Source organism: Panthera uncia, chromosome A2 (assembly GCF_023721935.1).
Source record: "Panthera uncia isolate 11264 chromosome A2, Puncia_PCG_1.0, whole genome shotgun sequence".
Classification (NCBI taxonomy): domain Eukaryota; kingdom Metazoa; phylum Chordata; class Mammalia; order Carnivora; family Felidae; genus Panthera; species Panthera uncia.
Genome location: NC_064816.1, coordinates 101,406,830 through 101,433,505, shown reverse-complemented (window position 1 = coordinate 101,433,505; position 26,676 = coordinate 101,406,830). Strand labels below are relative to the sequence as shown.

Here is a 26,676-nt window from a genome sequence, read left to right as displayed (position 1 = left end):
TTAAATGATATGACTGAATGCGATCGTCATGGAGAGGGCCAAGACTGAGCCTTAGGGGGCTTGGAGGACACACAGCAGAGGAGAAGCAGAAACTGGTTTAGTATGAGAAGTGGAACAAAAACACTCTTCAGAAGTTTGGAAGAAATCTTGTAAGTGGCTTCAGAGGCCTGGTGAAAAAAATAAAATAAAAATAATAGTGTTTCAAGAAGCCAGGGAAGGGCAACTGTCGCAAAGGCTAATGGAAGGTTAAGTAAAGGGGTCCGAGAAGATGGTGAATGGGGGCCACTGGCAACTAGATAACAGCATAGGCGTGGTGGGAATGGATGCCTGAGGAGAACGGTTTTACAGAGAAGAGGCTTACACGTGTACAGATAGGGAGTGAGCGAGGGCAATGCTTTTGAGGATCTGTGCTCTTAAGGAGGGCAGAGAAAGGATACGGTAGCTGGCAGGATTGGGGTCAAAAGATAGTTTTTAAAGGAAGATGGGAGTGTTTTGAAGGCATGCTTGTATTGTGAAGTAAATAATCCAGAAGAGAAGAACACACGGATGACAGAGAAGAGAAAGGAGATTACTGCCAGCCATAATGATGAATGGGAAGTGAGATAAGAACATGGGACAGAGTGGAATCCAAGAAAGCCCGTAGGAAGGCAAGAGGGTGGGAGGTTCTGGACAGAAGTTGGTGGTGACAGGTGGTAAGAATTCAGCCTTAGGACAGAAGTCACATTTTGTTTGTTTATGTAATAAACATGTATTAATTTATTTACCAATATATTGCTTTTCACAAACATTAATTTGCATTGTTAATTTATGGATATGGGTATATCAATATGAATTTATAAAATAATTTAGTATTTATATATAAGTAACTGTTATAAAATATCTATGAATTGTTAAATATAAATAAACAAATGTATTCCACAAAACAGGCAAGAAGGAGAATATATATGAACAGATGCAGGCACAATGGTGAACTTGGGGAGTAGATAAGTGACTCTTGTGTGATTACGTTTATGTTCTCTGAAACTCTGACTCAGTTCTCAAAGGAGAGATCTGGAGAGTGGGGGATATGAAGGGTGTGATGGATGGAGGGGGTGCATGGATTCAGGTTTGAGATTGCTGGTATATGCATCCTAGAGTAAAGGGGCCAAATGACAGCAGATGGTTGTCAGAGATTAGATGTCTGAAACAGATTCCTGAGGTGCTAAAGTGATTGTCAATGGCAAGGTTTAGTACAGGACCACATGAGTGTGAGATAAAAGGGGTCAACAATAAGACTATTGGATGAGAGAAGCCAGAGTGATGGACATAGTCAAACAATGGCTGAAACCACCAAAGAATAAGAGGGGAAGGACTGGCAGCTCCATGGACAACAGCACAAGGAAGCTGAGGGAGGGAGAGTCTGATAAGAAGGACAAAAGTCAAACAGCCAAGGGTGAGCAAGGAGGATACTCCAGCTGCCCCCATGTCTGGTAAGAGGACACTGGGGAAAAACACCTGCCACTTGAGAGGGCTGTATGGGCAATGTCCTCAGAGGACAGCCATAGTGCAAAAAGGGGGAGGGTGATATAGGGAACAGATTGTAGTGGGGGGATGCTATGACCCACCTAGCTTCAACGGCTCGGCCGAATGGTTTGTGTGAAGGGGAAGGGTTTGCAGGTGGGTCCAGGTGTGGGGAGTACAGAATGTGCAGGGCAGTTTAGGGCTGACTGGGGAGACTTGGATTTCAATGGTGACTGAAGGGTCTGGAAGATGAAAAGTGATGAAAACACCAGCCTAGAGGTGAAAACACCAGCCATGTAAACACCCATGCCTGCCAGCCATGTCCATACCTGGAGGTCTTCTTGTCTTATGACCTGTGATATGGGGTTTGATTTCTTTCACAGTTGCTGTCAGAGACAGCTTATGTGGCTCGTTGAGTTATGGTTCTGGCCCTATGTGCAATGAAGCTTACCTTCCACAGCTGTTACACCTATACAAACACGGGCTTTCCCTCTTGGATTTCCCCACTATGACCACCTGGCCATTACATGCCATCCATCTTCCTCCAGGCCTTTCAAGACAAAGTTTCAGCTTCCTCAGGCCTTTGACCATTTGATTTGTTACATTACTCTTAAAATGTATTTGTTTTGGTACAATGCAGACGAAAAGTGTGACAGGCCTGATATCTGGAGCTAACTTGGTTCTCCTGCTTTTAGCAATTTGTTATTGTGAACAATGGATTAACTATCAAAATAAAAGGAATTTGCCAATTTTTTGAAGACTACTATTTGTTGATAGCTCAGGTCCACCGGGAAGTCCGTAAACAGGGCATGTTTCATTGAATGCGTGACATTACCTCCATGATTCTGGTGATAGATGCCAGGTTTCTCCGGACTTGAAAGAGGCGTATAGGGGGAGCAGGTGCCTGACCTCCTTTCTTTGATGTTCCGTTCTTGTAAATAATGAGCGGTTTGTCTTTGAACAAACTCAGCAGGTGAGCAGGCTCTTTGCCTTGAGAGACTCGGATCTGGGGGGCAGGGGGATAAAACAAACATAATAAAGGGTGCAGTGAAAGAAGGCTGTATTTCCACATGTGTTATTTTCCTTTTTGAAAACAAAACAAAAAACAAATTAAAAATGAAGCGCAGAAGGCATGATGATTAACAGAAAATATAGGTTAATGCAAATCAAGCACAGTTTTCCTGCTGACTTAAGAATCTTTTACTCCAGACACAGCACTCTGAGCAGTTTCTTCTCAGGGGAAAATCCCCATACTGTACCACTCTCTGCTTCCAGAAAGTATAAACAGATAAGGCATCTGTTTCTACATCTCCAAAAAGATCACTAAACATCTACATCTCCAAAAGAGAAAAACACAACAAAGTCCCTGTGTATGCCATCATTTATAAAAATCACTTTTTTCAAGAGCACCAACACTACAGATGTTTAGTGATACATTTGTTTCTGAAACGTTTTGGATCTTGTCCAGAAGGTGAAGAGATGTACATTTAAATGCTTCCCAAAATAAGGCAACGCCAAGGCATATTTATTATTTCTACATCTCTACAACTATGAGATGAAAACATTGTGATAATCTGGAGATGAATAGATTTCAATCCAAACATCAAAAGCTGGCAAAAACAAAAATTGAATATATTTTCTACTTCTTATCTATAGAAATGGTAATAGATTTGCTAAATATAACCACTTACAGTACGTAATATAAGGACTCTTCAGGATAAGGAAATTGAAGAAAGTAAATAGTAAATCATTTAACTTCACCTATTAGCTGAACACCAGATATTGGATTAGAAACAAATCTCCTGTTTCTTACATAAATTACTGATGCAATTCCTTACACAAACAGCTCAAATTTTGTGTCAGTTCTCTATTTTCTTCAATTATTTTGCTGTATGCTAAAACTGAACTGTCTCAGTCACCCTGGTATGTCTTTTGTTAGAAGCCAAGTAAATGGGAATGCTGATGTACAAACCATAGCCTGGAGGCCTAGGGAGCACTAAAATAACTAACTTAACAGATATTTTTCTTTTTTCTTTTCTTTTTTATTTACTTATTTATTTTTTAAAGTTAGTTCTACACCCACCATGGAGCTTGAACTCACAGCCCTGAGATCAAGAGTTGCATGCTCTACTGACCGAGCCGGCCAGGCACACCCCACAGATATCTTTCAATTAGCAAACATGCAAATAAGCAAGTAGCAACTTATGCAAATGTCTTCTAAGTCACAACTCCAAACTTGGGGTGACATTGAGAAAACCTCAACTGCCAACACAAAAAAAAGTGGGCCACTGAATAAGACTCATTTTCCACTGCTAAATTAAGATAAAAGAGATAAAAGGTAAATTGAAAAATCTTCACTACAGTTAATATACTCTGCAAAGGAATGTTTCAAACATCAGTGCAGGACTGGAGTTTATATATTATTGTAAACTACTGCCATCTAGTGGTTAAACTAAACATTACCATTTCATTGTGAATTTAGGATTCACATTGGCTAACAATGAATGCAAATTCATTCATTGGGTATATCAAATATTTTATTATGAAATATAGAATTTATAAAGCACAATGCATATCTTCAAAGTTTTTGCATAACTTGGTAAGGAACACTTTAAAGATCAATTGAATGACTGCTGTCAGTTCTTAGCCGGGAATATTTCTTTCTTTTTTAAAAATGTTTATTTATTTTTGAGAGAGAGAGAGAGACAGGGCAGGGGAGGGGCAGAGAGAGAGAGAATCTCAAGCAGGCTCCTTGCTGTCAGTGCAGAGCCCGACTTGGTGCTTCACCTCATGAACCATGAGATCATGACCTGAGCTGAAATCAAGAGTTGGAGACTTAACCGACTGGGCCATCCGGGTGCCCCTAGAAGTATTTCATTCAAGAAGTGAATATAATAGTTCATGGGAAAGTAGAGTTAAGTGAATTTAAAGGATTCAGTCATCTTGCTAATTTGTAAACAATTTAAAAGTTGGGTCGCCTGGGTGGATCAGTCAGTTAAGTGTCTGACTCTTGATTTCAGCTCAGGTCATGATCTCACGGTTTGTGGGATGGAGCCCCGCATCGGGCTATGCGCAGACAGCGGTGTCTTCTTGGGATTCTCTTTCTCCGTCTCTCTCTCGCTCTTGCTCACTATCAAAAATGAATAAATAAACTTAAAAAACTAAAAATAAAAACAAATAAAAAGTTAACATGCACCTTTACATTTAGATTTAACTTGCTTTAAATTTAGGTCTAACTTACAGGCAAAGATGGAAAAAAAAACAGCTGGAAAAACAAATTTGGCCTACCCAGCTTAGATTGTCTGTACTAAAGTATCTGACTTACCTCTCTATTTAATTATTATTTTTTAAGAAGTAATGACACATTTACAAAGATTTGAAAGCTGGAAAGTGAGCTGCTATAAGTAATAACTTGGGTAGAACAGTTTCATGTCAAGTACCTGTCAGTTCATTTGGTTCCTTAGGCCTGTTAATACGTTTTTTTTGTCGTTGTTTTTTTTTCATTTTGTTTGCTCCTTATTTTCCAGAATCTGAGAGAACTACCATGGCATGAGAATAGGAACATTTAAATTCCAAAATGAAAAAAATGTAGTATTTAGAAAATGTTAAAATTCCCATCCCAACTTGAGACGAAAGCTTTAACTAGTTACTGAGCTAGCCAAACTTCAACTTGTATGAGTTCCGGGAGTAAAAATAGCCCAACCTGCACAGCCTGTCCTCCGAGCGACCTATCCAACTGAACAGTCAGGAATGCAGATGTAGTCAGCTCGTCTCTTGTGGCATTTGCTCCTTGCCTGGAGGAACCAAAGTAAAGTCATTTAGTTTGTATTTGAGTTCTAAGACTTTCTAATGTAGGCATTTCAGAGACTTAAGTCATCATGAAAGATCAAGATGAGACCAACTGTTTTGACATGATATGGCCATAGAAGCTATCGTTTTTTCAAAGTACGAACATTAGGCAATGAATTGCCCTGTGTATTGCCTAGAACTATACATGATAATTATTTTTTATCCCCATTTTATAGGAAAATAAATCAAGGCCTGGCTCCTTACATATAACTTAGCTAAGTAAAATATAACTTAGCTAAGTAATCAGGTCTGTCTGACTTCAGGTTGAAGCTACCTATTTTGGGAATCCATCTCTGCAGTAAAAATAACCCATTTGAGTAGAACATGAGCCTAACCTATTAGGCTGGCTATTAGAAGTATCCTATCTTTACATGAACATTTGGTGACCATAGTAACAAATGTCTGGACCCAGGAAAATTAAGGAAATAATCATAAGAAGTAGGCAATGGAGAGGCCCCATCTTGTCTAGAATGACAAGGAATTACTAATAAAACCATAAGTGAGGTTGAACTACCAGCGGCCCAGAAAGGGGTCAATAAATCAGTTCATCCAGTTCATTTGCAGTTTCTCTTCCTAAGGAGCTTGTGGCTAGTACTCCAATCACTAGCTTAACCTGTAAGGCAACCTTTGGGAGATCTGCTTATTTGATGAGTTTGTGAGGGGGAAAAACCATAGCACTGAGCAATGTTTGTTTCTAGCCAATTCTCCCACCTCTGTCTGACTAGGGGCTAACAGGAGGTATACTAATTAGAAATACTAATTCTGGAACCGGATTTCAGAAGTTAACCATACACTTCTGAAACTTTAAGAGTGAGCTACCTGTCTCATACCCAGAACAGATTACCAATAACTTCCTATACCGGGCAACACACACATATGTACACATATACACACAGATATCCCAAAACACTGGGTACAGGAAACAAGTTTTGTTTATTTTAGAATGTTTCATGGCACCAGCAGAATCAAATGATATAAAAATATTCTACAAAGGGCAGCAAGAAAGAAAAACAAGGACATGCTCATGTGAGGCACACATTTAAAAGAAAATAAAAAGGTATCCTTAATAAAGACATCATAAAAATGTAGTCCATAGTCTTTTAATGCTAATAGCCTAAATTTTCCAGGAGCCAATAATGTTAACAAAAGCTTCTGTGAGCTACCGACAGCACAGAGCAGGGAGTAGCACAGAAGTGAGGATAATAGCTGGCTCTCCTACCATCCGTCATTTCTCTGTCACATCTGCAGTTTCCTAATTATTTCTCCATTTCCTTTTTTTCCCCCCGCAGGAAAAAACTTCAACTGACTATAGACAATATCACCAAACTTTTGTCTCGATTTCCTTTTTTTTCCCTGCAGTATTTCAACCAGCAAACCTGGAAAGCCTCGCCAAACTTTCACCTTCTGACACTCCCAATAAGTTTTTCACTACTTATCTCCAGCCCTTCTTCCACTTGCTGTCAAAGTGACCCATGCTCCCATCCACAGAGATTAACACTAATTTGTTTTATGGATCTATGACCTAAGGGGTCAAATACTCCACTTGTACAACCAAGACATAATAAAGTTGCTCTTTTCCCTAGTTTTGAAATCCTTTGCTTGGGGGGTGGAAGGGGAGAGCAATATCCCTGACATGATTTCTTCTTTATAAACCTCTGGCACTTGTTAGTTGTTGAAAATGAATGCTGCATGGAAATAGAATTTATTGCATCGAGAGATTCATCACTGCCATTGTTCAGTGTTTGTTCAATTTCAATTACCTGACATTCCAGAGAAAAGACCACTGGCAAAGTTATTTTTCTCCTATCATGTTAGAATATAAGTGGTTTTAGAAATTAAAAAGAAACAACTTTGTGTATTCAGTAGGTGACAATTCTAGTCCTTCACCTTTTACTGTGCCTCCTGGACTTAAACTACTTATACTCCTGTTTCGAAATGATCACATAAACTGGGAAGTTGTTAGTTTGAAAGCTAATCTTCAGGAGATCTGCTTGTTTTCTAAATGTCTCTTCACTACCACTATAGAAGCACTTGAAGTCGCGCAGACCATACATTAACACACTTATATTTAACATCTGTGGTATTAAATGGCAAAGACTCTCAAAACAAGGACTCTCAATACCTAATTTATAGTCTTGATATCTCAAAAATCATAATTATCATCACAGAAACCTTGAACACATCAAATTGGAAAGAAGAAAATTAAATGACCACCCCTTCCATCCCAGTCCCATCCCAAAGAGAGGAACTATGAAGAGTGTGGCATCTTCTCACATTTTTCCCTTAGAATTTTTGAGAGAGAACCAAACCTGTCTTCTTCTTAAGTTTCTTATCTCAGTGAATGAAACACTATGCCTTTGTGCATGGATCAGAGATCTGGGGGGGGGGGGGGCACCCTTTATTTGCTCATCTTCCCTACTTCCCATAACTAGTCTTTCAGATGTCAACTCCTTAACACTGTACAAACTTACCTTATGCATTCCCTGTTGCCCTTACGCTGAGTTCTGACCACATTATCATTCAACTGGGATTATTGCAACACATTCCCAGTGGCCTCCCTGCCACCAATCTCCTCCCATCAGTTCATTCTTTTAGATGTCAACCCAGAATATTTTCTTTAATGTGAAAGCCAATCATGCTACTCCCCTAAGAAAACTCCTTGACTGACATCTCCAAGGCCCTGACACTAAAGTGTATCCTCCCCAGGACGGTTACAAGGCCATTCACAATTTGACTCCTTATAATTTCTCTGATTTTATCTTTTGCTTCCTAACTTTGCTGCAGCCATATGTCATTACTAGTAGGTTAGAGCACCCTTACCTGCATTGCTTAGAACAACTTCTCTATTTGCTTGTCTGCCTAGCTGCTACTTCTGCTCCCACTAAGATGTCACTTCTTCTAGGAGCTCTTCCCCAGTAGCCTAGAAGGGGGGTTGGGTGTCGTTCTAGAACTCTCCAAAGATCACTCAGCTCGCTCTTCTCTTAAAATCCTCCATACTTCATTGAAATGCTTGTTAATAATCTGCTTCTTCTTTTTTTTTAAAGTTTATTTATTTTGAAAAAGAGAGAGAGGGGGCGCGTGCATGTGCGCATTTTCAGGGGAAGGGCAGAATGCCAGGGGTAGAGAATTCTGGCAGCGCAGAGCCCAATGTGGGGCTTGATCCCACGAATCACGAGCTCAAACCTGAGCCGAAACCAAGAGCCAGATGCTTCACCAACTGAGGCACCCAGGTGCCCCTCATCTGCTTCTTTTTAAAATAAAAATTCTTGGGACACGTTATATAATTTTCTCACCACTGTGTCTTTAGTATCTACCTAGCACAGTGCTTGGCATATAGAAAGTGCTCCGGTAATAGTTTGAAATGATTTGAGAAATAATAACCGCAATGAATGTTTATAATCTGATTTAGTCTGTTTTAGTTATATTCACATTGTTATTTATGTAGATTGCAAATTGTTAACTTTTCAAAATATTCTCTTGAATTGCTTGTTTATTAGTCTTTCTTGATCTAAGCACCACAATCACATTTTTACATACAAAAGAGAATTAAGAGGCAGACCAAAAAACAATATAGAAGAAAAGCTGACTGGGAACGACTGGTTTATCCCTATAAATGCCATGCTTTGCACAAACACCATTCTGAATTAAAATTGTAGAAGAGGAAACTGCAAAAGAAGAACATAGCTTATACCGGGGGTAGCCACACTCAGCTGGAGAATTAAAGAGAGCGGTAGATCAAGGTGTGAAATGTTGCTTCACTAGTTACAACAGTTGTGAATTTGGGTTGTTACTTTATCTGTTTGATTCCCTCCTCCCTTTTTGTCTTTTGAAAATAACCTGGTTGTGAGGAAGAAACATAATATATGGAAACATCCAGCACTTTGCTGACACAAACATGCTGCTCAAAAAAAAAAAAAAAAAAAAAAAGTTGCTATGAAGATGACATCATAAACACTCAGTTAAATAGCTAATGTTAATCTTTAATGGGATATGATGTGACCTATTGCCTAAGGCAGTGACTGTTAATTCCAAAAAGGCATATGAATCATCTGGGGTTCTCATTAAAATGCAGGTTCTGCTTTAGTGGGCCAAAAGCAGGTGGTGGAATTCTCCATTTCCAACTACCTCCCAGGTGATGCTGATGTTTCTGGTTCCTGGACCACCCTTTGGTACCAAAAGCCTATAGGATAAAAATAATCATCCCGTCTCCTGAACTTAGTTGGGCTCAATGCACTGGTCAGTGTACGTGATAAGTGGTCACACTGTAGGGAGGGAGGTGACTCTCTCATCTGGTGGGACCCTCACCATAGAATAAAAAGTTTGAGAATCCCACATGATTATGATTTGTTATAGAATCCCCATCCCTTTGAAACAACTCAGCATGGTATGTGCATCTAACTTATCTGATTGGACACTCCCCATTGAACAGGGCCTTGGCATGGACTCTAAGTAAACTTAACCTTCAAATAACTCAAATCATTATGCAAAACTGTATAAAGTATGGACACAATGGCATTTTTTTCTCCTTTACTGCCACGAATTTCATGGGGACCAAGAGTAAAAATGCGTCAGTTTTTACTGGAGTATGAATCAGAATCATAAATTATATATATATGTGTATATATATATATACACACATATATATAATATTATATTATTATATAATATTATATATATAATATATATAAACCCTTCCTTAGAGCATTTGCCTCACTGCAACTCTGCAGTTTCAATCAGGATGGGCCTCTGTGAATTTTAACAATAAGAACACCTGGTAGCCAGTGCTGGCCAGCTAGAGTGTTAGCTTGCACAGAAGACGAGACATTCAACTACATATCTACTAAAAGAACACTACCTCTGGATACCAAAACCTTTTTTCCTAGACTAGAAAGGATGATTTTTATCTAACCCCTACAAAATATAGTTAAAAACATATTGAAAGAAAATATCACATGCATGCTATACAAATCTCACTGGGGTAACTATAGGATAATTCTACCCCTCTCCCAAGAAATTTAATGAAATGCAACTTTGGAGCAAAATCTGTCCTCCTTGGAACTTGAGATCTTATGAAAGAGGGAAACCTACCACGTGTAGATAATTTGTCCTCTGGGATAAGTGTAGAGTATAATGTAGCAGTCTCCACCATAGAATTCACCATACGAGTTCTGGTCGATTTCAATCCTACCATTATTTTCTACACGCCAAATCTGAAAGGAATCGAATGTGCATACCAAAATTAACATTTTCTTGATATAATAGTACTTATAAGTTAAAAAAAATTTTTGGTTTAGATCTATCATTAAATAAGTATACATATATATATATATATATATATATATATATATATATATATATAAATGTTTATTCATTTTTGAGAGAGAACGTGAACAGGGAAGGGCAGAGAGAGAGGGGGACAGAAGATCCAAACTGGGCACTGTGCTTACAGCCGTGAGCCAGATGTAGGGCTCACACTCAGGAACTGTGAGATCATGACCTGAGCCAAAATTGGACTCTCAACTGACTTAGCCACCCAGATGCCCCAATAACTTTTTTAAAATTTATTTTCTTATTTGAGAGAGACAGAAAGAGAGACAAAACGTGTGCATTCAAGTGGGGGAAAATGGCAGAGGGAGACAGAGAATCCTAAGCAGGCCTAAGGAGCCCTATGTAGGGTTTGATCTCATGACCACAATGTGAGCCAAAATCAAGAAGGGTCAGACTCTTAACTGAGCCACCCAGGTGCCCCTTTTTATTTTTTTACTTTAGAGCCCAATAAAAAATTCATAAATTACTTCTCTAGCTTACAAATTAAGCAATGAGACCAAATTTTATCTATTTGACAATTTGTTTACTGCATTTCTAAGCACTTATATAAATTTTTTGCATCCTCCATAGTACTTAGCTCAGTTCTGGGCCTATTGATTAATACATAACTATTGCTTGATTGACTAGTGAAAACAGCACTAGACTCCAGTGGAATAATGAACTAAAATATTCAGCTCAGAAATATATCTCTTAGTTTGCATCACATTTCTCATCCATTGGGAGATACCTTGTTTGTTTATTTAAAAGTATTTTTTCCCTGAATTTTAATGCATGAAACTATTATCTTCTCAGGCAAGAGTGGCAGATGGAGACCACATAATCAAGACACCGATTGCATGATTGTTTTTAAAAGGTGCCATGTAGGCGGAAGACCGAATGCACAAAAGTAGGAGAACCATTTTTTTTTTTTTCTAGTTTCTCATCCTCATCACAGATTAAAGACACTCCAGGTTGGAGAAAGCAGAGCTGTAGATGAACCAGGAAAGTAACAGGAGAGAGCCCGCCAGGCACTGTGCGCATGCCTGCCCTCCTGGGCAGGGGCAGGGTGCACCCCTCGCTTCGAAATTTAGAGAGATGAGCAGGTGGCAGAGCTCGCAGACAGAAGCCTTCCAGTGCCATCCTGGTGAGCAGAGGAGAAACTCCAGCGCTGCCAGGCTAAGCCCAAAAGCCTAGAGAGAGCCCCAGATTTCAGCAGGCCTGGGGTGACTCAGGAGGACATCTCTGAGACTCAGTGACCTGTGACAAACGGAGAATGCACTGGGAACATAGTTGGTGCTGGGGAGCAAAGTCTGCCACGAGACCTGCTAGGCAGGAGACAGACCCAGACCAGAAGCTGAGACCCCTCTGCCATTTCTCCCTTCACGGTTCCCACAACCCTGGACCACCTTAGATTCTCACTTCATGCCTTTCAAAAAGAGGAAAAACTGCGCCTTAAATCTCTTTACCCTATACTTTGCTCCAAATATTGGTGGTAAGCCTTGAGAATACGAAGATAAAATATTCAATTCCTGCCCTCAAGGAACTAACAAGAGGTCTAGGAGGAGACCTTTCTAAGTAACTGAACAATTCTGCTTTGTAAGTTTGTAAGTTAATGAACAGTACGATGGGTTCTGTGAAAAATACTGGTTGGTTTGAGCACAGAGAAAGGCTGTTCCAGTATGGGAGGAAAGGCTTCTCCAAGAGATGCAGCTTGTGACTTAACTGAATTACAAAGGAGGAGTGGGGATGTTAGCCTGAGGGAGGAGGGGAAGTGCCCTCAGGCAGTGGAAGGGTGAGGCAGAGAGGACAGCCAGGATCTAGGCACTGAAGGCCTTGTAGGCCCAGCTTAAGATGAATATTCTCAGGAATACTATGCAGAGCCATTAAAGTATTTTTTTTATTATTATTTTAAAAAAATTTTTTTAATGTTTATTTTTGAGACAGAGACAGAGCATGAGTGGGGGAGGGGTAGAGAGAAACAGAGAGAGAGAGAGACAAAGAATCCGAATGAGCCTCCAGGCTCTGAGCCGTCAGCAGAGAGCCCGATGCAGGACTTGAACTCACAGACCGCGAGATGATGACCTGAGCTGAAGTCGGACGCTTAACTGACTGGGCCACCAAGGTGCCCCTTTTTTTTTTTTTAATTATTTTTAAATTTTTTTTAACATTTATTTATTTTTGAGAGATAGAGACAGAACACAAGTTGGGGGATGGGGGTGGGGCAAGACAGAGAGAGAGAGAGAGAGACAGAGAGAGAGAATCTGAAGCAGGTCCCAGGCTCCAAGCTGTTAGCACAGAGCCTGATGCAGGGCTCCATCTCACAAACCGTGAGATCATGATCTGAGCCAAAGTCGGACCCATAACAGACTGAGCCACCCAGGTGCCCCACCATTAAAATATTTTATAATAAGATGTGACATTACCCAGTTCTCATTAAGTGAAGTGACTCGAGTAGAGTGTGGTGAGAGCTGAGTTAGGGAGAATTATTAGAGGGTTATTAGCATTTTTGTCAAAAAAAAAAAAAAAGGAGTAACATCAAACAATTTGAATGCTCTAAAAATATCTGTGATTTTAGCACATGTCCAATTCGCTTTGGGAATGCCTGTAAGCTACAAGAAAGGACTAATGATATTTGGTACAGTATCACCGGACAATCCCAGTTCCAAGAGCTGGAGCGATTCTGGACCAGGAAAAAAGACGGCTGGGTTCCACGTCTCTAAGATGGTAATTACATGATCTTGCACAGATCACCTAACTTCTTGGAATCTCAACATACACATTGTAAAATAGGATTGAAGGTCAGAGATCATCTCTTCCAGCTTTAAATTACCTGACTTAATATATAGTCATGGGTCACCTTTATTCATAAATAAAATTCACATTTTACAAAGTTTGTAGTTTCCTGAAGTTACATCTCCAAGTGCACTGGCATAAATGGGCTTGGTGGAAACAAAAAACACAAGCAGAAACAGCCAAATACCTCCACTTTGCCAGATCCATCATCCACCATATTGTGCTGGGCTGCCATCTGCGGAGAACTATGTAGTTTTGAGGCATCGAAAGGAATTTGTTTTACTCGAGCCACTTTCTCGGTGACGTACACTTTCCCGAAGCCATCACTCTGATCTTTATCTCTCCAGTCCTTAAAGAACTGTTTGAAGATTGGTGTTTCCCCTCCTTCTGGAAGAACTTGAATCTGAAGTTAAAAAAAAAAAAAAAGTAATAATTATGCAGAGGAAAATAAGAGACTGAGGAAAAACATTCAACCAGGAATGGAGAAAAAAAACTAAGGAAACGAGAAAGATTGTCTTGGCACCTGTGATGACAGATGTAAACTTAGAAGCTGGGATTCTTACCGGAATGGAAGATGGAAGGTGACCAAATATGAAGGTAAAACAACCCAATGCTTTTTGTCACAACTACAGTGACTGCCACTGAATTTGGATGTTTGAAATAAGAACAAAGTTCTTTCCTATGTTACCATTATAGTCAAACACACTGGACTGTTTTTCTGCATTAGGTTTGTAAGAGGTCTGTGACCTGGAAGAAACAATCTCATTGTGTTACTTGTGCTAGGATGCAAAAATGAAGAGAAAGGATGAGTCTGAAAGACTCAGAAAAGGAGGAGTAACTAACTAGCAGGTATCTAAGCTCATTTCAGTGAGGCCAAATATTGTCTGGCTATCAGCCCACGTCTGTACAACTTGCTCTAAGGACTAACTGAAAAGTGCTCTCAGTTAACTCAACTGTGGCTGATTATCTTGACTGAAATGCTGTGGAGGAAGCAGAAAGGGTCTTATTTTCATCATACAGCCCCACAGAAGGTATGATCTTCAGTTTCTGCAAAATTCCATCCTCTACAAAGTTTTGAGCCTAGCTTTGTAGGCCCAACAGGATACCATGTTGCACACACGTAAGTGAAGAGTGACTCCCATGCATATATTACTTTGAACCAAATTCTCTCATGAGTTTTTGTGGCAATATGAGGAGCTCCCATGTTCTTTTTTTTTTTTTTTTCTAGCCAGTTCATGTCCACACATACTTGGGTATTGGTGGAATAATTCATTTGCTTTAGAAATTCTTCAGCTGTCTTCATTGCAGCCTTTCTCTCCTGGGGATTAGCATCTTTACCTAAAATGGAAGATAAATTAAAAAGACAGAATCTTGGGGCACCAGGGTGGCTCAGTTGGTTAAGCATCCAACTTTCGATTTTGGCTCAGGTCATGATCTTGCAGTTCATGGGTTTGAGCCCTGCATTGGCTCTGCTCTGATAGTGCAGAGCCTGCTTGGGATTCTCTCTCTCTCCCTCTCTCTCTGCCCCTTCCCTACTCTCATTCCCTCACTCTCTCACTCTCTCAAAATAAAAAAAAAATAATTAAAAAAATAAAATATAGCATTAAAAAAAGAATCTCAGAGAGGGAAGATATTATATGATTAATAAATACTTGCACACCAAGCAGTGAACATAATTATAATTTAAATAGAACACTGAGAATGGTAAAAATTTCCTAGTATGTTAAACATATTTAGAAATATCACAATGATCACTATTTTATATATACATATGTGTGTGTATATATATATATTTTTTTTTTTTCATATTTCTCTAATGCTTTCTTTAACCCCATCATTTCTGGCAAATGATACCAGTAGGAAGAAAACATGGTGTCGACGTCTGCATTTTATATGAGCTGTTTACAGGTCAAGTCTCAAAAAGATAGACTTTTTTTTAAAATCAGAAAAAGGGGCACCTGGGTGGCTCAGTCAGATGAGTATCTGACTTCAGCTCAGGTCATGATCTCGCAATTAGAGGGTTTGAGTTCCATGTCAGGCTCTGTGCTGACAGCTCAGAGCCTGGAACCTGCTTCAGATTCTGTGTCTCCCCCTTTCTCTGCTCCTTCCCTGCTTGTGCTCTGTCTCTCTCTCTCTCTCAAAAATAAATAAATGTTAAAAAAAATAAAATCAAATCAGAAAAGATGTTTTCTTTACGCTTCTACAGAAATAGCTGTATATCTGAAGCACAGCCACAATGTCAATGGCATTTTTTACCTTTCCATACGAAAATTTGTTTTGCAGCACCGTGGTCCAAAATAAAACATTCTTCAGAAAGTAGCATTGCCATGGAGAAGGGGTTTTCTTCTGCCACCACAGTCACTCTCATGGATCCACTGGCATCTGAAACCTAATATAAAAACCATGAGCTTGTTTGTAGATAATGAAAAATGTTCTAAAATTACATTATGGTGATGGTTGTACAGCTCTATAAGTGTAATTAAAAACCATTGAACTGAATACCTTAAATGGGCAGGGAATGTAAATTATATCTCAACAAAGCTGTTTAAAAAAACAAAAAAAAATCCACGAGCTCAATTATACCCTAAAAGTCTTTTTAAAAGACTTTAACAAGACTAAAAGATAACCTACTGAATGGGAGAAGATATTTTTGAATGGCATATATGATAAAGGATTAGTGTTCAAAATATATAAAGAACTTATATAACTCAACACTAAAAAACTCCAAATAATTCAATTAAAAATGGGCAGAAGACATGAACAGACATTTCTCCAATGAAGACATCCAGATGGCTAACAGACACATGAAAAGATGCTCAACATCCCTCATCATCAGGGAAATTAGTAACGGGTCACCTGGGTGGCTCAGTCGATTGGCCATCTGAGTCTTGATTTCAGCTCAGTTCTTGATCTCACAATCATGTGAGATCATGAGATCAAGCTCTGCATTGGGCTCTGCACTGATAGTGTAGAGCCTGCCTGGGATTCTCCCTCTCCCTCATTCTCTGCCCCTCTCCCAATTGCTTTGTCTCTGTCTCTGTCTCTGTCTCTGTCTCTCTCTCAAAAATAAACTTAAAAAAATAAATGAATAATACTTTAAAAATTTTTAAAAAGTCTTTTGGGGTAAAAAAAAAAAACACTAATAAAAAGCTAAGTTTTGACAGTGGACCTAACGCATCAGAAAATGATAGTGATAATAATAATAGCTAAGGTTTGTTGAGATTTCTATATATTATAAGCACTAGGCCAAGAAGTTTACATGATTAGTTCCTAAACTGCATAGCAATCATTTCAACTAGGTAATAATCTTACACATTGCACACATACAAAAGCTAAAGCTTAAACATTCATTCATTTAACATTTACTGAGCACCTGCCATATGCCAAGCATTGTGCTATGGAGGTGCTGGCATATTACAGTCTAAGCTCATAGATTTTTTTTTTAAATTAGGTCCTGCAATTTAAGCATACTTTGTGTAAATTGTCAAAGTAAATTTCCTCTATCACAAATACTTATTTACTTAGACTCTTGCAGTTTGGGAATAACCACAAAACATTGTGGGGTTTTTTTTGTTTTTTTTTAAGGTGGAGGTGGTCTTGCAAAACTGAAAGTGATATTAATGCCCAGGTTGGAAGTCCCTGTTTTTCAAAGGCCAGCTAGTAGACTGCAAGGTAATCACCTGGGCACTGGATAAATATGCACATTCCAGGGACTTCCCTAGATCAGTGGTGGGGTTTTGCAGCATTGTGGTGGGGCTTGAATTCTGGTTTTGTTTTGTTTTGTTTTGTTTTGTTTTGTTTTGTTTTTTGGAAGCTATCCAGGTGATTCTGCTTCCCAGCTTTGTTCTGCAATTCCAAATTAAAGTATTTTCAAAGAGACTTTGTGTTTTATATAAATGCAATACATTACAAATCCACTAGAGGGAGAAATGACACATTTTCACATTTTAAAATATTTCTTTAGTTTATTATAATGCTGTCCAAGAGGGAGAACAGTTTTATTTGATGATGTAGCATAAAAAGTATTTGTTAAGTTGTTGAAAATGGGTTTTAGAAACAGTAATGAAAAAAAGCTGCCACGAAGTCCAGAATAACAATCTTTGTATGGCTTATATTGAAATCATCAGTATTTAGCAGAAGTGGTAACCACATTTTCCTTTGCCTTCTAGGAAGAAAAGAATCCACTTCCCTGTTACAAAATGTAAGTTATAATACACAAGTTAGTAACTTGATCTTCATTCAAAATCAGATTCTGAGCTAGAAGTTCCCTTAAAGAAGAGCAAATGTAACTCCTTCCCGTGATGCCGGATGACTACTTAGCTCTGCAGGGAGATTAACCATCTGCTCCCAATCATGTGCTTGGAAAGTTATAAGGCAAGGGAACTCTTAAAGGATCCCATCTGAGCAATCTCCTCATCTGGTGCATTTGTGGCTTCTGTTGCCTTCACCAGCAATAAAATCATAAAATTATGGAGTTGGAAAGAACCTGAATAATCTTCTAATGTAATCTGTCTCTCTTTTTTTTTTTTTTTTTTCAACTAAGAAAACTGAGGCCCACAATGGTCATATCTTGCCCAGGGTCACCCAGTGGGTTATCACCACAGAGGTGTCATGGAACAAGGTCTCAAATGCCCAGGACAGGGCTATGTTTACTCTGCTTCCTCCCAGCTGTTTGATTTGATACCCTTTCCCTCCTGCAACAAAGAAAGTTTTTATGATGGCTAAACAGGATATTTAAAATGACATGAAGATTTTATAATTTATCAAGACTTTGTAAGAAAAAGCTTATGACACTTGGTTCTACTCCTGAAACCAATACTACACTGTATGTTAGCTAACTTGAATTTAAATAAATAAATTTAAAAAAAAGAAAGAGCTTACCAAGTATTTTTATCCCATGAAGGAAACATTTTATTAAATGTCATATATCAAAACATATTGTTGCAAACTAGCACAGCAACAATATATAATTTTATTTAAGTTGTATCAATTATTTCACTTATTATTTGGCGTTTTTAATAAAAAAACAAAAAGCAATAAAAAGAAGAATTTTAATAAGCATACTAGAGCAAAGAATGGATTTTACTTACACATTTCTCTTTCAGGGCAATGATAATTATCAGCTATCCCAGAGAGTCCCTCCCAGAACAGGCCTCCTGGCTGCATCCAGTCCAGTAAAAATAATAAAACTCGCTAACAGTAAACTCACCATGTAGAGTTTAGCCATTTTCCTGTTGGTTATGTCTGCTATGGTGTCGTCATCATCGTCTCCATCCCTAAGCTCTGGCTTTGTCCCTAAAACCTGGAAAACAGTGAACAGATAAAAGATAAAGACCTCTCATTAAAGGATGCAGAGTTAAAAAAAGAAAAAAAAAGTAAAACTTGTTAGATTTCTAAAAACAGAGATTATAAAATATTTGCCATTAAAACGACCAGGCTCAAACATTTCTCACCAATCATATTGCACTGGCCTGTTCCCATGGATCAAATAAATCAATCGCATTAAGTAAACCAACACTGAGTTTGCTCATGATGGGAACTTCCAAGGAAATAAAATCCTACACTCGAAAGCAAAGATGTTCATATTATTGAAGACGAGCAGGAATCAATTAAAATATGAAGTCTAAATTCACTTCCATAACAATTTCTTCCTGTGACCTCTGCTTCTAGAATCAATCTATAGGATTAATTACAAAGACTTGGATCAAATTACTGTTTGAGGGTGGAGTACCATTATCATTACTGACAGACAGTAGATAAAGGACCAGTTCTTGACCACATGATACTATATTTCCTACTGTGTATTTGGCACTTAGAACAGTGTCTGGGGCATAAGAGATGTTCGATAAGTAGTTGTCAAATGAATAAATGAATGTATTTATTTTTTGCATATATAAAATAATCTAAAAATTCAAGGACATAAAACATTCAGCAGAAGGTACATTTGAATCTGCTTTGAGTTTCTACACACTTAAAATCACAAAAAATAGGTGTATAAAGCAACTTGATTAAACCAATCAACACAATGCCATAGAATGTTAAGGACAGGATAAAAATATAAACTTACTCTAAGCAATGTGACTTTTTTATAACAACATACACATAAATTCAACTTTAGAACATGCAAAGGAGGTATTCACTTAGATTCAGTAATATTTCATATGCAACGAAATTCCTTGCATACTGTGTTTTATATTCATTAAAAATACATTGCGTGAAAATACCTACTGCCAAATACCAGGCAACAATAAAATGTACATAAAATCTAATCCTTGTTGGATTATGGGCACTGCCTGGCGTTTAGAAATTCACTAGAGAACTTATTTTCTCTGGGAACGTGCTCATCTTTTTGTTGACACAACGATCAATAAAACACTTCAATTATTGTACATACTAAATGATTACAATACAGTTTTTAGTTTTTGTTAATAGTAGGATCAAAACAAAAATTACAACACTTGCAATCAAAGGCACTTTTTAAAAACGGCTTTACTGTGCTAGATGTTTGTACAGTTTATAAGAAAAAGAAAGGGCTCTTCAAATACCCTTTTGTGATTCTACTCCAACCAAGAGAGTGGTTCTGAACCAACAGTTTAAGCTGAGGACTTACTAATACTTGGAAGTTTCCCAGTGGGTCACGTGAGTCTGAGATTTAGAGCACATTCTAACTTTTAATTTTTAGACAACAATCCCCATATGAGCCAAGGATCTTAATTAGCTTCTCAAAGGACTGTAGCACATTTGGGAATTGAACTCACAGGATTTACCAGAAACAGGCTTAACTCCAGGGGTAGGCAGATGCTGTACATTGTCAGGTATCCTCAGGAATCATTTTAAAATTCAGTTCAATAACTAAGCATTTACCAAATACCTCACTGGGATATACAAATGAGTTTCTAACCACCTTCCTAAATCGTAAGGGCTTTACATCTTGTCTAGAAAGAGGAAAATAATTAAACATGTTCACCTTCTCAACTATGCCTTAGGTTTTCATCTTTAAAGTAAACTATAAATACAGCTTTACTTTTTCTCTATAGATAGGATAATACATAAATTTGAAATACTCAAAGGGATTAGCATTTAACTCATGAAATCCTTTGTGTGTGAAATAACATATATTTTGACAATTTAAAGAGGAAGGGAAACAGAGAAGACTTATCTGAAGATGTTCCTTAAAAATTTCATCTATTGTTCTAGCCAAGACCTGTCACTCAAGCTTGGAGTCTCCCCATCCCTCCCCTTCCTTCAATCATTTTCCATAAATTTCCACTTAAGAGTATCTTCATCCTTTTACATGCCCCAAACTGAACTTAGCTTTCCACGAAACTGACCATTCTCAATTCTCAATTTGTGTCAATGAATCTCTATTCTATTTACCTGGACTTAAAATCAAGTGGTCCATTTTGAATACTTGTGGTCCTCCATTTTGAATCTCCTACCAACTTAGTCATTAAAGTCTACTTCTTTATAATAATGTTTGGAGTCACTGATTCCTGTCTCTTCCTTAATTGCCACCTTAGTGCAATCCCTCATCACCTCAGGGATAGGTCCCACCTAAACCTGCCAGTTCCCTCCTGCCTTCAGGCTCACCTCATCTTTTCATTTAGACATTATCCTATACATACACTGGCTGGAAGGTCCCTTACTTCACTTTACTCCTAAGTTTCAAGAATGACTCCAGATAAAGGTTTATATCTTATATTTGCATCAGTGATTCTTAAAGTTCCAATATGCTAAAGCAACACTGGTAACTGGGTAACCTGATAAAACACACATTCTCAACTGCCAGCCATTAAGTCATTATGTCTGGGGTGAGGCCCAGGAATCTGCACTCCAGATGCTGCTTAATTGGCTGCTTACTGACGGCCAAAACTTGACTGGATTCCAAAGCCTCTTCAGACACTGGATGCTACCTACACTGCGTTATTTCTCAGTATTCTCTACCAACCCCCTTCCCCATGCTGATGTTTTCAGTGTCCCCTGTGGGAGCCACACAATTTCCTTCCCCAGGGCTTTACCAAACACTGCACATAACTTCTACCTAGGCTGACCGCGTGTGGTAGAATCAAAAGTGAGCAATTATTCTTTGGTTGCTTCAGCTCATCATAATTAGCACAGTAATAGCTACTGCTTATTGAATATCTACTATGAGTCGCACACTGTATTAGGATCTTTGGACACATATTGTTTCGTTTTATAAGAGATTCCAGGAACGAGACACACTTATCCTCCTTTTACAGAAAAGGTCACTGATGCTCAAAGTCGTGAAGTGATTGTTTCACAGAACTGTTCAGTGCTTGAGGCTTCAATTCTGTCAAAGTCCCTTTAATGCTCTAATTTCAATAATTTTTAGAATGATTAGTTGCCTACTTCCCTAAATCAAGGGAAAATAGGAAAGTCTTTGAAATGGACCAAAAGATTTTTTCCAAGGATCGTGTCGAGGGGCTCCTGCTGGTGATCTGATACCATGATGTTATTTTCTTTCCTTTTCTTTGAGTGACCTTCCAATCTAGTAAAGACTGACAGCAGCAAATGATTTTGTCCACAGAGATGCACAGGAATTTTGTCTGGTGGAGACGAAAGTAATTTCTGCCCTGTGGAAGAGGCCAGCTTTGCATTTGTCAGCAAATTCATCTCAACGCTGATCACCCATTCATTCACTTGTCTGTTCTTTGGATCCTTCTTTGAACTAATTATAATATCTTATTGTTCTCTTAAATGAATTAAAAAGCTCTTTGATATGGGTTATTTTATATTTGTATGAGATTCATGATTTTATTTGTTTGAAAACTATCCCTTAACACCCAGTACCCCTCTTGTCTAAACCACATGTACTGAAACCTGTTTGTCTATGTATTGCCTTTTATTGCATATTACATGTATTCAGCTAACACTTCTCAAGTGCTGCTATGTGCCATGCCAGGTTCTTTATAAATTTTGTTTACAAGACACTTACATATCACTACTTACCAGACACCAGTCTAAGACTTGTAGGTCTATCAAGTCATTTCTCCTTTATATCAACCTGTCACTGCTATTTTCCCATTTTATGCCTCAAGAAACAGATTAAGCAACTTGCCCACCGTCATGCAGCTTATGGTAAATGCCAAAGTCAGGGTTTGAACTCCGGCCCCAGAGTATGTGCTCATAACTAGTGTGCTGTGCTGCCTCTACAGGCATTTCAAAAAGGTTGACACTTAATTGTTTAGATCTTGTCTCTGAAGATAAGTAAGAAGCTATTTCATGGCAGAAACTGCACCGGGACCACTCTCCGTTCTCTTGTTCCAGTTAGAGCCATAATAGCACATGTACCATGCAAAATACACACTAGTTATGAGGGGGATGGTTTCTGTCCTCCTCTCCCCACAGCTGTTTTCATTTCTCTCCAAAACCTCTGTCCACTACCCTTTCTTTCGATTCTGCCTATGCAGTGGGCCTTAAAGGGAAGTTCTTCCTTCACATCAGAGTGTGATGTGAGCAAACAGCCCTTCAAACAAGAGAGGACAGTGTTCAACAAACACGAAAGAGCTACCAAAGAATGTAAAATAAAACAATAGTACTCTGTTACCCATAAAATTGTCAAAGGTTAGGAAGCAGCTGACAACATCAGATGCTGGGAAAGATTCTGTATTCTACCAAGCACTCTCTGGTGAGCAGGAAAATTCTTAGGAATTTTCTAGGAAGTGCCTAGAAGTAGGTAACAAAAACCCAAGAAACAGACCAATCATTTAACCGAATAATTCTATTCTAGTGGTTTATTATAAAGAAATAATTGAAATACATACAAACAATTCAACCTAATAAATATTCATAGCAGCATTTCACATATTAAAAAAACACAAACTTCCTAGATGCCCAACACAAAAGTGATTAAACAAATTAGGGTGTATCTGTGGAATGGAAAACTATACAGACATTAACATATTATACAAACTGATGGTCAGGAAAATGTTCATAATGTTTCAAGTAAAAAATTTATATTGCAAAGCATTGTCTGCAGTAGGAACTCTTTCTTGAGAAAGCACAGGGATACACAGATGAAAAGAAAGATTACGAAGAATTTGGTTATTTTTTTCTCAAAGATGGGACTTGGGGATATATTTCTTCTCTATTATGACTATCTACATTTGCTAAAATTTCAGTAATAAACAGGTATTTTTCTTTAATAAAACTGTAAAAGCTTTTATTAAGCAAAAAATAATGACTTCTTTGTTCTGTATTTATTTTCTCTCCCTGTGGAATAAATAGTTGGCACTTCATTACTTCAAATGGAGTAATTATAACTTCCTTTTAACTTACAATCTACCTTAAGCTTCTACTGCAGTCTTTCTCATTCAATTCATCAAAGGATAGTAACTATTCTTGATGAATTCCTAAATGCTCTAGGTGTTTTGATCATAGAAACTTTTGTTAATGTGAAGACCTAGAAGGGGCCACCAGTGGCACAGGGGCCTTAATTTTTCAACTAGGAATTAAGTGGTTCCAAAGGTCGCAGGTACCATTTTTGTTATAGATGTGATACAAATAGAAAAATGGGAATACCTCTATCTTCTCCTCTCTGTTTGTCAGTATCATAATGGAAATGTTTAACAATTTAAGACATGACTTTAAGTAGAGAGGTTGGAAATTTGTGGAAATACAATTTTGTTCTATGCCTAAGCAGACCTTCTGTTCTGCTGTTCACTTCTTACCTTCAACAGAAGTTGAATCCAAAATAAATCAGAAGATATTTACGTTAAATCATGGCAGCAAATACACCATCTCACTTTAAATTCACTATCTCCTAGCTTCAGATTCCCTGGGTTCTCATGACATGGGCCAAGACCTCCTCAGTGTCTTGTGTTTTTTCTCTATGACCCATTGTAACTTGTTCTTTTAAACATAAACAGGCCTATGTGTAAATTTGTTTTAGAAAAGAAGGACCAGGAAGTTAAGAAAAATGTTTCTCTATCTTCATAATCTTTACTTAGTTTTCACATTTACATCTGCCTTTGTTTATTCTGAATCTTTTAGTCAGCCCCACCTATTTGGGATACGAAATTCCAACATTTACGATCTTGCTCCCTTAGGATGTGCTTTCTCTCTCTTCTACAGAAAAGTCAGGATGTTTGGACAATGTGCAATAAGTATTTGGAGTGAATAGTAGGAAAAGAAGGGATAATGTGTGGTCTGGAGGAAGGACAATACCTAACTCAAGACTCTAAATCACTTTGGATGAAAATGTTCCAAGTTAGTGTCAAGACCTAAAAGCATTTAACATAGAGTCTTCTATGTTTCTTAACTCTGATTTCAGTTTGGCAGATTAGGGAAATGAGGATGAGAGAAGTTAGGAGTTTTGCCTTTGGTCCAAGTCTTATAAATAGTAAAGCAAAGGACGCAAACCAGACTTCGGGACTCCTTCCATAGTGCTCACCACAGCAAAGGAGGCATCATGGTCTTCGTAATCACTTTAGTACAAATGGCTATTTCTACTCTCACCAAAAATGAAGGAGACTCTCAGGTCCTAAGGGCTAACCTTTAATTACTCAGAAATTCTCCTGTCTTATTTTCTTTCCCCAACTGGAAAAAAAAAAATCAATCGATTCCTAACCTATGGTAAATACAAATAAATTACAAAGATGAAATATAGCCTAGTTGTTATGGTATATTTACTTGCTTTGTGGCATTTTATGGCTTAAGTCAGATAAACATTTGATAACAGGGAAGACAGAGATATAAAATTACAGGCAATTCTGAGAAATGATGTGACCCCATTTAGCTGGCTCCACCTAATCTGATATGAGGTTCCAACATTTGCTGTTCCCAGTGATGTGTTTCTCTGCCCCTGAAATACCTTTATCCCTTTATGGAGAAATCAAATAAAAAGGGTAATTTAATATATCAAATAGTGGTTAAAGTTATTTTAAACTGAGATAAAGCATGTGAAGTACATGTTTGGATAAAAGGATAAAGTAAATTGCAAGTCTGCAAGAGATGTCTGGTTATTTAATAATCTGGGCCAGGACCGCCCAGTGGAATTTTCTGTAATTGAAATATTCCATATCTGTGCTGTCCAATATGGTAGTCATTAGCTACATGCAGCTACCGAGCACCTGAAATGTGGTTAGTATGACCATGTAACTGGGTTTTTAATTTCATTTAATCTTAATTAATTTAAATCAGAACTGTAATAGCCATATGTGTCAATGCTGTATTTGACAGTGTAGTTCTAGAGAAGTCAGGGAATCCTGTGGCCTTGGGGAACTCACCATGATACAGGTCTGATTCTCAGTGTTACAGTAACATCACCAGATTAGATATTAGACTTAGAAAGTCCAACTCACAAGAAAGTTAACTCGTAAGTTATAATGTAGAGAGCAAATTCACAAGTTACCATACTATGGAAACCTACTTACAAGACGCTATCATGGAAAGCTACTCACAAATTATTAAAATACATAAGCCAGAATGCCAACTGATTAAATTAGAGCAGTTGTTTTAACTGGCTACATTCTAGAACCATCTGGGTAGTTATGATAAACAGTGCGAAAGTATGAATCTGAGCCCAAGATTCTGATTGAAGCCTGGTACTGTTGCGGATTTTCAAACCCCTCTGGGCCTGTTTCTATGGTATATTCAAGGGTTTAGTGGCATCAGCTCTGTTAACTTGGTTCATCCATCTCAACCATCAGGACAGGTCTGCCAAGCATTCCTGATATTAAAATAGCTTCCCAGGGAACTCTTCCCCTGGACAAATTACCATGGCCTGGCAGTCAGGAAGCTGTCCTGGAGCAAATCTCAGGTAAAGATGTTTAGTCCTTCTGCCCTTTCTGGGAATCATTAATCTTTTTTTTTTTTTTCGGGGGGTAAGACCTCAAACTCATTTGGGCATTTCTACCTGATTAGTGCTTGAATAGAAACTTCCATTGTTTGCCTCTGGCATTCCTGATTTGTATGTTTCACAATGAGCGTTCCCCCTTGTCTTCTTGACAATCCCTTCACCTGGCAGGCTCTGGCACTCTGAGCTGGGAGGACCCACTACTGAGTGACTCTGGGATTCTGTTTCCACACTTCAAATGGTCTGATAATTAATACCACTCATAATCATCACGATGAAATAACGTATGTGAAGTGACTATCGCTATACTTGGCACATAGTGAGAATGCCACAAAAGTCAGATCTTGCATCCTTTATCCACCCTTATATACACTGAATCAAATTTGCCTTGGTCAAAGGGTCATTCTCTC

At 38.2% G+C, this 26,676-nt stretch overlaps 1 protein-coding gene across 1 annotated transcript in view; it reads right to left on the bottom strand.

Moving 5' to 3' along the window:
• Positions 1-26,676, bottom strand: part of SCIN (scinderin) — an 80,708-nt gene that overhangs the window by 11,945 nt on the left and 42,087 nt on the right. The window contains exons 5-11 of the mRNA XM_049641557.1: positions 18,659-18,751; positions 15,706-15,838; positions 14,699-14,787; positions 13,637-13,852; positions 10,438-10,559; positions 5,204-5,294; positions 2,336-2,506 (exon numbers count right to left, since the gene is read on the bottom strand). Coding sequence (XP_049497514.1) covers positions 2,336-2,506; positions 5,204-5,294; positions 10,438-10,559; positions 13,637-13,852; positions 14,699-14,787; positions 15,706-15,838; positions 18,659-18,751 — 915 coding nt within the window. The remainder of the gene's footprint in view (positions 1-2,335; positions 2,507-5,203; positions 5,295-10,437; positions 10,560-13,636; positions 13,853-14,698; positions 14,788-15,705; positions 15,839-18,658; positions 18,752-26,676) is intronic.